Genomic DNA, 11,047 nt, shown 5'->3' on the forward strand with positions numbered 1-11,047 from the left:
TNTCTACTATTATTTATTAGTTATAGTATATATATATATATATATATATATATATATATATAGTATATATATATATATATATATATATATATATATATATATGTATATGTATGTATGTATGTATGTATGTATGTATATTTGCATACCTGTATATATATATATATATGTCTGTGTGTCTGTGTCTGTGTCTGTTTGTCTGTGTATGTATGTGTGTGTGTATGTATAACAACACCCACACAAAAACGCAAAATAAACACACGTGCACTCGCGCACGCACGCACGCACACCTCTTCTGACTGTGTGTACGTGTGTGTGTGTGTGTGTGTTTGTGTGTGTGTGTGTGTGAGTGTTTGTGTCTGTGTGAGTGTTTGTGTCTGTGTCTGTGTCTGTGTCTGTGTCTGTGTCTGTGTCTGTGTCTGTGTCTGTGTCTGTGTCTGTGTCTGTGTCTGTGTTTGTGTCTGTGTCTGTTTCAGTGTCTGTGCCTTTTTCTGTGTCTGTGCATTTTTGCATTTTTGTGTGTCGGTGCAATGCTACTTATATGCTGAAAAGTTTTGCATCTCTTCTACCCAAAAATTACAAGTTAATTGCTCTACTGAAGTTGTCTATTTGTGTAGATCTGGTGTAGGTCTGCAATTATCTGTAGATCCGCTTACATATTTGCAGGTGCCTGCCTGTGTGAATGAATATGTACCCGAAAATTTGCTCTCCCCTTCCACTCCAAAATCAAGTGTGTATCACATTGCTGTTTTATATGTACATCTGTGTGTTTGTGTATATATTGTATGTATCACATTGCTGTGTAAATATACATCTATATGATTTATATATAAATCTATATGTTTTATATATACATCTATACGTTTTATATGTACATCTATATGTTTATTTTATAAGTACATCTATATGTTTGTGTATATATTGTGCGTGCAGACTGTTGGACAGTTCTACCTCAGAATCGGCTATAGCGAATGCTTCTACCACCATATGCGTACATATACTGTGTCCGTGTGAAAATTTGTTTCGGAGGGGTTGCTGGACTCTGCCGCGAACAAGAATCAGTGGGTATCAGGCTGACGGCAATGGTGTACATCTATGTTTTTTATATGTGTACTTGTATACGTGCTTGTAGCTCGGCAGTGCCATTCCCGTTTTTTGTTTTTCGCATCGCACATATCATTGGGCTATATACGTCCGGTATGACTGTGATCAACTTTCTGGTATACTTTTACATAGCCATCTTGATTGTGTAGTCAAGCTTTATTCACACTGGAGATGAGACTCTTGTATGTCTAAAAGAGGAGGGCAGATACTAACCCTGTTCTGCCATGGATACCTATACTGTTGGCTCCAGGAGCAATAATAACGAAGCGCCCGCTGGGGTCGATGTGGAAAGCGATGGGCTGCCTACCAGACCAGAGTAAGCAATCGTCTTTCTGTGAGATGCATCTGTACACATATACACACACGGGTGATCTACCTTGAAGCACTGCGCCTGCCCTATGCACAGCAAGCTCATCCTTCGTATCCGTTCTGGTTGCACTACATGTCCCATTGGGTCAGGCCAGCGCTTTACTTGTCATAGGAAGAGAGTTCAATGCTCTTGTACGTCTGACTAAGTATTGTATCGCATTCCGTCTGCAGCCCATACCCCAAAGTTAATATTCAAATTTTGAAGAACTTAAATGATAGTATATTTATATTTATATCTTTATATATATATATATCTTTATATATACTCATACATACTCTTAACCCATCGAAAAACTAAAACGGAAACAGCGACAATTTCTGTTGCATCACGGCAATCCACATCACCCTACCTCAGAGCAAGAAATCCATGAAAAACATCTAACGATTCAACCATTTAGTAGGTGTAGTATGGAATACTCACATGTCACAAATCACGGATTTGCTTATCAAACCTTTACCGCACCTTGCCGAAGGAGTACGTAGCATGACTATAGCCTACACTACAACCGCAGTATTTACTATTGCGGGTGGTGTTTATACCAACATATTGGCTGTGAGTGCTATAATGCTCTCGAAGATCCCATCATCTACAGGCTGTATCGCAGCAGTCCATACGGTAACAACCCAGCGCTATGAACTAAAAACAATCAACGAGCCACCTCGCTTTGTAGGTCTTGAATTTGAATAGTATAACCATCCCTCGCAGAACGTACAAACAACAATTATATAACAACCTCAACACAAACCTCGCCAACCCTTCTCCAGAGCCCCGCCACCATCCCGACTGTACCACAGCGCGCCGCACCATAGCAGCCCAGCGCTCAACATGAAGAGCAACCTAAGAACCAACTCACCTAGTAGGCAGCCCAGATTGACTTCGCTTGGGGGCTCGTTGACGAATATGAGTCGCCACTCAGGTGCGTGTGGCTTGATGAATTGTGGGTGTGTATTGCAATGTATGTATGAGCGTCTGCCTGGATAGGGATCCTTTCAGTTGTGGATGTTCATTGTAGAGTACATCACTGCGGGTAGTGTACAAGTGGCTAACATGTCATGAAAGTTGTGGGTGTATGTTGTAGGCCACCTCGGTATGAGAAGTGTATGGGTGTCTACTGGTGTAAGTGTCATTTAGGATGTGGGTTTGTGCAGACTGCCTGACGATGTGTAGACCCGTTGCTATCTCGGATGACATACATTCGTAATATGCTAAAGCCATTGGAGCACCTTAGCTGAATATCTCGGCCAATAGTTTGCCACAGGCATGTATTCAACCTAAGCGCAATCAGCTTGGACCAATCATACACGCCAGTAGCTATGATGTCGCGCATTGTAGTCTGTGCACGAACACTGATGTTCTAAGCCTCGCCTTACCTCAACGGTAGGATAGCATCGCATCAACTTGCTATCAAAACGGCAGCATACTGAATACCGGGAATTTCTATTGAAACACTGACTATCACACTCTCCAAATACTGTACAGATGACAAGTCCTCCGGAAACGCTCAAACAGTCAGTACGGAATCGATCGATACACGGGGTCGGGCGACAACAGTTGCAGCTTTACACAAAAAACTGCACGAACAACACCCTGCAGCCGATTCAAGTGATGGCAACGACGCTGGCACGATAGCTTCCGCGAGCGAGAGTGCAGTGGAAGCGATGACGGAAGCAGCGCGTAAGCTATTGTTGTGCATATGTGTATATATATATTTATATATATATATATGTATACATATATTTGTGTGTGTGTGTGTGTGTGTGCGGGTGGGTGGGTGGGTGTATGTATATATATATATGTATATGTATGTATGTATGTATGTATGTATGTATGTAAATATATATATATATATATATATATATTTATTGTGTATATGTATGTATGTATGTATGTATGTATGTATGTAAATATATATATATATTTATATATATATATATATATGTATGTATGTATGTGTGTGTGTATCTTATATATAGTATGTGTGTGTGTGTGTATTATATATATATGTGTATGTGTATATATATTTGTATATGTATAAGTATATATATATGTGTGTGTTTGTGTGTGTGTGTATGTGTTTGTGCGTGTATGTGTGTGAGGGGGGTTGGTGGGTGTGTGGTGTGGTGAGTTTGTGGGTGTATATATATATATATATATATCTTAGACGAGTTTCTGAAGCTGACTTGGAGATGGTTGCATTATTGTTTGTATGTACGTGATATCTCATTAGACAAGCACAGTTATAGAATGACACGGGATTGTTTTGGTACATGGTGCTCCTTTCTGCACCGAATGTACATATATATGTTAGCTGTATGTTAAGTTGTATGTATGCGTTTGTGTTTTACGATTTGATTGTGTGGGAGATTGAGTATGACCTCGGACTTACGTGCATGTAAGTTTTGGCCCGTGCTCAGGACACGTGTGTGTATTCGAGCTTCTCTTCGAGTGTGAGTATGTATCCAATTTAGGCATGGATAAACACCAGAGGCTATATATACACCAGAACCTTCTCGGAAAATATTATTGTTTAATCATTTTTGTGCATGTATTTATACACCTAAAAGAGAGTGCATTGGTGAGTCCGTGCGTACTCCATTGCATCTCCCACGTTACAATTAGTGCCCCCGTTTTCTCTTTCCTCACATACGATACTGTATTCTACCCTTGTTTCCATCACGCAGTACTGGCTCTGGCAGCCACCCGCGAAGGCTATCTGTTCGCCAGGGGCTTGAAAAAGGGCAGTAAATCCTGGGCAAAGTACTTCGTATTCATCAAAGGTGTGTATGTCTAGTGTTGTCGTCGCAAGGCAGTATCTGTGTGTGCTTTCATATGTACACACACACACACATTTTATATATATATATATAACATTTATAGAAAAAGATATGCAGATACATATATAGAAATAGATATGTATATATATATATATATATATATATATATATATATATATATATATATATATTCCATCGGGTTTTTGTTTCTTTTGAACGTATGCTACACACATGCTCTATATAGGTGATAAACTCATATTTTTTTACGGATAAATTCACCTATTTGGCCATATTTGCCAATTTAGAGTGCTTTAATCCGGTTCGCTATCGTGCATGTGGCTTCTATGGGGGCCCAATAAAATTGAATCGAGCAATCCTGTGGCGAACCAAACCAGTTTCGCCGTATAAACAGCCATCACTTAGATTTATTCAACTCTGGGGTTTCCTTACCCAAGTCATCTTAGATTGTAGGGTATTATAACTATTGTTCTTTGAAGAGATCGCAACAGGCAGACCATCTACCAGTAGGGCTTAGAAGAAAATATACCCACTTTCAGTCTGGTATGATCTATTGACCAGCCGTGCGTGGTGCTGCAAATAGATATTGAGCATCCCCATGTAATCACGAACTCGCGGGGCTTGTGCTTTACTAACCTCCTTACTACTGCCCCACCTATATTTAAACACTGCTTTGCGCGCACAAACACAGATGGGCAAGTTATGTTCCAACAAAAAGGCGGCCAAGCGGTGGTGGGAGCCAAGCTGCAGCTGTGCACGGTAAAGAGCTTTGTGACTGGTGTGGATCGCCAGTTTGTGTTCGAGTTGGTTACGCCGTCGAAAAATATACTGTTGCAGGTAAATCAATCCTTAGAGCGGACAGTATAAAACTGGTACAAATGATCGTACGTGCGTAGCCTGCACACCACAAGTAACAGGCGGGGGGGTTAGGGTTTAAGGTTTAAGGGTTGCCAAGGGGGAAAGGGGGTGCCCCTACTCCACCCGTAATCACCAGATACCAGAGGATTTGGCCTATCTGGGATCTGGCTTACAATCCAAGACCACTCTCATGGTGAAGAAAGACAACAATTAGGGTCCCTTTAGATACACGTGGGACTGTCATGTACACCTCAATACACTGGCACAGCCGGTATCCCCTTGCGCTGCTGAAGATGTTCAGTACTTTGCGTTTGTACGAACGCTTGCACAAATACGGGTGAATCTCAATTAGCACGCATGGGGAACTACGTACATACCAGATTTAAATCGTGTACTGGCTTTAGAACTGGCGCAACTTCGAGGGCTATAGCGCGATCATAACACTGTAGAATCCATTCCTATTTCTTTGTTTATATTTCTCAATTTGTGAATCGAAAGTGAGTCGCGCATTTTGTCATGAGTTGTGCTTTTGTGTATAAGGATGTGACTACGTGCGAAAGTATTTGCTCATTGGAATATTCATATCTACCACGCGTCTGCAAATACTTCTTCAAGCTGCTACAGGGCAGCTGACAATGCCCCCTCTGCTGGATTGTGTGGAGTTTCCAATGCAACTGAACGCAAGACCGCTCACTTTTGTTCTATTTGCACCACTATCCACTGATCACTGGTCCTCCCATCCCGTATTAAAACACATATGTGCGATACACATCATACACATCCTAAGCAATCTCATCATTCGTTCTGAATATGCAGGCACTTAGCCTGCAAGCCAAGGACGCGTGGATCGCAACACTACAAGCACATATCAGTAACGCATTAGATGTCGGTGTATCTCGGCCACAAAACGGTAAGTCGTGTGGGGAACCCCTGTATCTAAACCCCCAGTCTGATTAGTTGCAAACAATGTTTAATTTCCGATGTCCGGGGTATAGCATTTAATGGCTTAACCTCATGCATCTTGTACTCAATACATCCTACGCAGAAGCAAATTTGTCGGCGGGGAAGAGTTTCTCGAGCATGAATGTGTTGCCCATGAGCAACACGAGGAGAGAGGAAATAAAAGCTGTCTTAGGCAACGACACCTGTTGCGACTGCGGCGTGCCAGACAACACCTGGGCGAGCATAAATTTAGGGGTATGTCTATACCTTTATGGAGGTGTCTGTATACTGTCTAAAGAATATCACTCCTGCGGATGGGCTTAGGCATTGCTCGCCAATAGCAAGCCTGGCCATTGTTGTGATGCGTATTGCGACTTGGTATCCGCAAGAAAACACACAGCGTACGCTCATATCTAAGAGTCTATCCGTTCTCGTATTCGCCTGTGTGCTTTGAATCACATCCCCGGTGTGTTCCGAATTCATCGGCTACGCCTGATACCATATGCTTTGGTTTAGTTTCACATGTATGCCGCTTCACCGCGTGCGTAGCCCCGCCTTTGGGTCGAGTTGTTAGGCCCATGGAAACCATAAGTAGTAATGGTGCGCTACGCTTTGCAACACGAAGGAGTCTTTGTGTTGGCACTCCGTGTGTCAGAGTAGGCTGTACTACTGCACCTTACACACACACTTTTGGCAAAGGGTCTCGGGGTACTCAAGCGCTCAAGCTACATCAAGATGTGCGCCCGATGTGTGCCTTTCGAATCGTGAATCTTGTTTGGATTGACATTGTGCTGTCATTTAATAACGGCTGTGTATCTCCTTTGTGCTGTTGTTCATAGCCATTCAGGTCACAGCGCGTGTGCCGCACATGCTCGAGCTTTCTGCGGGCGGCAGTGTTGTTTTCTACCAATACAATACATCCAGTGTCGTGCGTGAGAATCCTTTCAATGTAATACACACTCGAAACCCCTCGTATATCACTTAATAGTGGATACGTACCGCTAGTCTGCTGTCTCGAAACGCCGGACATGTACAGTGTGACTCACTATGAACGGTGCGCTTAGTGTTTGGCATTGCTTAGTTAATATCATACACGGCGATCAGCCACTGATTGAGAGAATGGCATTCAACCGGTGCTTCGCCTGCCATTCAGAAAACAGATGCCTCATAGTTGGCATATGACATCTGACACTTGACATGGATGTCAGGCGAGGGACAATCGGATGATATCATTTCTACAATATCAACACCACGACTTGCTATCTTCTAACTCGCATGACAGATCTTATTATGTATAGAGTGCAGCGGAGTGCACAGGAAAATAGGCACACACATCAGTAAGGTGCGGAGTATGACATTAGACCGCTGGGACGACTCGCTGATGCAGGTTAGTATCTGCATAAACGGTGTGAATGGCAATAGGATGGTGTGTGTGTTGGTCTATAGCGGTATCTGCATAAACGGGCTGCAGAATGGTGTGTACGTGGTGCATTGCGTTCTGTGCGTTCTATGGGAAGCATCGCTTCCTTGACCCCTACAGACGGGCCTGGCGTTGAATTCGATTCTCATTTGAGTTTTACTAGTAGTTGTTAGCTATTGTGATGGTACCTGAGAAACGAAGTACACTTATACCGATACTGACTTCGATCAACCCCCTCCCCTGGCTACAGATGATGTTGGCTATTGGGAATACCAACTTGAACTCGGTGTACCTGAGTGGTGTGGACGATACCGATGAGCTCATGCGCGAGATGTGTTCTGACAGGTGAGCAGCGCTGCTTCTTTTTATAGCGACACTGCGCGGGCACGTGTGATCTTGTATGACTAAGTTGTCTGTGTGATGTTGTGGTTAGCTACCACCTTGTTAGTATCTTGAACATATCTTAGGTATTCGTCCCGTCTCAAAGGTGCGCGCTGTTTGTGTGAACCGTGGTACCAATAACAGACTCCGTGCTTCTGATCCAAGGCTAAGGCTTCTATTTCATATTTTCTGGCGGGTTTCTGCATCTGAAAGGCTGACCGATTTACAGTATGTGTTAGCCACGTGGAGGCACCTATTGGCTCTTTCTTGTCCTTGATTTAGTATAAGCTAAGCATGTTATATGACTAATGAGTTTGTCATTACCTAGGCTTGCTCCTTGTCCATGGTTTAGTGTAAGCTAGGCATGTTATATGACTATTGAGTTTGTCATCACTTAGGCTTGCTCCTCTCGCCAAAATGAAATAACCGCTACCCTAGATCAACCGAAACGCTGCAGTGATAACACGATACAATGCCTGACAGTTTATTACTATTATTGTCGATGTGCAACTCGCTTGTGTACAGCTCCGTACATTTTGATCTCAAATACATCCCTCGTATTCACAGGACGAAAAGAGAAGCTTTCATACGATCAAAGTACATAGATAAGGCATTCATGGCGACGTCAGAGATGGACAAAGACGACTTAAATCAGGTATTGGCATCGACGATTCTCTGGTTACGATTCTGATATCATATAGTATGAATGCCGCGATCGCTTATGCAGATGATTCGATTGAAAACTGTGCTATACGTACAGGTGTTCAGATCACGTGTATCTGGCGAGCGTGTGTGGTGAGCGCCCCAATGTTTTGCACCTTGCATGTGCTGATCCACTGACGCACTCCAAACCCACTCGCTTGGACTTAGGATGGTTAATTGCTTATTGTGGGTAGTTGTTAGTAGTATACGACTCTTCTCACTACGCCGTATGTGGATCATGTTGGCCGACCAACGCGTGGGGGTGCTCAATCGGTAGTTAGGGAATGGCCAGAACATACAATCTCGATCACAGAATGTCGCCAACAGCATGATATTGTATCTGTGGGCTAAGCGATCACAATACCGGCACGTGCTGTTTATATTTCCATTATTATCGACCAGCGATGTGTTTGTTCCTCGTGCAATGCAAGTGTGGGAGACCTGTATCTGGGCCCCCGTAGTTTGGGGTCCGAAAGCCTCGCTCCTTCGTTCATCCTATATTTAAAATCGACCTAACTGCTGTGAACATGGAGGTAAACTAAAATTCACGTCTTATCTCTCCGGTGGCTATGCTCCTTCCGCTCACCACTACCACTCAGATACTATTCGATGCCAGTAAGGAAGCGAGTGATATGATATTGGCTGTGAGAGCTGTAGCCAATGGGGCGGATGTGAATTGGCAAACGGACTTCAACGATGACTGGGCGCCTTTACATGGTAGTAACTATTACCCGAGGCGATGTAGTAAAGTGTTATGTAAGGATTTATATGCGTATATTTGAATTTCACGTATGTATTTATATGCATATGCTGTTTGCTTCTTTGTTGTGTAAGATTCGTGCAAGATATGGAAATAAGTGCGGTGCACAGAGCTTAGGGTTTAGCGGTTGAGCACCAACGGCGTCTGGTTGTTCTGCTGAGTGCTCTGCACTATTCGCGCAGCGCGTAGCGTGTGGCTATACAAAGTTGAGTTGTAGTCTCACAATACGTTTTTTGTCTGGTAGCACGTCACCGCCAATCTCTAACGCCTCACTAAAATAATTATTCTCTGGCCATGCGCACTGTTGAATACACTTGACATCACGTACACCAGCTTGTAAATCAATCCAGTGTGTTGTTGGAATTGAAGCTGACAGCCTGGGATAGACTCTTAGGATATTATGTGCTAACTCAAGGGCGTAGTGTTGTGATTAAATATACTCGGCAAACAAAACAACCCTGACATATAACTAAACGTTCACTGTCTCAATTTTCTCTTTCCCGCTACAGCGTGCTGTCATTTCCAGAATGTGGCATGCGCAGAGTTTCTGTACCAAAACTATGCCAATATAAACACAGCGGACAAGCAAGGGAGAACCCCGCTGCACGTGGCTGCCGATGAAGGTCACGAAATGTAAGTCCCGATTCAATTCAATGCCTGTGGCTTTGTGTGTACTATCACTTCCGATTTGCATAGTTCAGTGGTTTTGTGTGAATATAATTGTGGGCCTGCATTATATCTGTTGGTGTGAGTGCGCAGGTTTTCTTGGTTCTTTGTCTACCTTCAAAATCGACCCAAGTATAATATTAATCGAGTGCCGGTGAATATAATGAGTTAGGCGTATTTTAATTTCCCACAGAACACGCATGTGGTGACAAGCCTGTTTTGGAGATTTATTCTCACTCATTGCATTCACGCATATCTCTTCTTACAGAATGGTTGAGTTTCTCCTCAGTCGAGGTGCAACTGTAGAAGTAAAGGTAAGGCAGATGTCACTTCAGAAACCAGTTGGATACTCATTGTTTGTCTCCAAATCTGTATCATATTTGTGATTGTCATGGTGACCCATCGTGAAGGAATGGCGAAATATTTGTAGACGCTCTGAAATACACACCCATCATTTGGAAGCCGGAAATACTTCCTTCGGTATCAGCTATGGTGTTTGTGCCGCAAGTATAGCTTAGATTGATATATATAGAATGACTACTGTTTTTCAACAAATGAACAGGAAGATACAACGGAGAATCAACTCTTGAACTGCATTCTCATTGCACAATATAGGACGAAGAAGGCAAATCGCCGTTAGACTTGGCATTGGCGAAATTTCACCCCACGGTAGTAACGCATCTTCGATTGCATCAGCTGGAGAAAATGGAAGTTATGGACAGGACGCGCGCACGGGAACGACGTGATGACAAGACGAGGGAGGAAATATTGAAGACACAGGTACAAATTCTGTATTTTTCAACGTCTGGGGAAATTCGAATTCATTACTCTAGACTTGCACTCTAATCTACATACATGGTGAGATTATACTGTTTCTTTTGTCTGTATGACACGCAGATTGCTATTTAGAGCTGCACATACATCATCCCCGGGTATATATGACCGGCTCTTAGCCATGTTATCTCTCTCATTCGATGCGGCTGTCTGTTTTTGTTGTTTCACAAAAGGATGAAGACGAAGCAGCTCAATCACCTCTGATGATGGACAGTCCGTGA

General features: G+C 43.0%; 2 protein-coding genes across 2 annotated transcripts; both read left to right on the forward strand.

The window, feature by feature from the left end:
* Positions 1-2,220: 2,220 nt before the first annotated feature.
* On the forward strand, positions 2,221-5,335 carry SARC_04272 (hypothetical protein; the record flags this gene model as incomplete). Its single annotated transcript, XM_014301890.1, has 5 exons — positions 2,221-2,387; positions 2,951-3,145; positions 4,153-4,248; positions 4,955-5,100; positions 5,258-5,335. The coding sequence occupies exons 1-5, from the start codon at positions 2,297-2,299 to the stop codon at positions 5,333-5,335; spliced, it is 606 nt and encodes a 201-aa protein (XP_014157365.1). The 5' UTR covers positions 2,221-2,296.
* A 596-nt stretch (positions 5,336-5,931) lies between these two features.
* Positions 5,932-11,047, forward strand: SARC_04273 (hypothetical protein; the record flags this gene model as incomplete). The annotated part of the gene is made up of 10 exons (XM_014301891.1): positions 5,932-6,031; positions 6,167-6,318; positions 7,346-7,489; positions 7,734-7,828; positions 8,432-8,519; positions 9,166-9,283; positions 9,836-9,959; positions 10,261-10,306; positions 10,608-10,772; positions 11,000-11,047. 10 exons carry the CDS (start codon positions 5,932-5,934, stop codon positions 11,045-11,047), a joined length of 1,080 nt encoding a protein of 359 aa, XP_014157366.1.

The sequence above is a fragment of the Sphaeroforma arctica genome, assembly GCF_001186125.1.
Source record: "Sphaeroforma arctica JP610 unplaced genomic scaffold supercont1.235, whole genome shotgun sequence".
Taxonomy (NCBI): domain Eukaryota; class Ichthyosporea; order Ichthyophonida; genus Sphaeroforma; species Sphaeroforma arctica.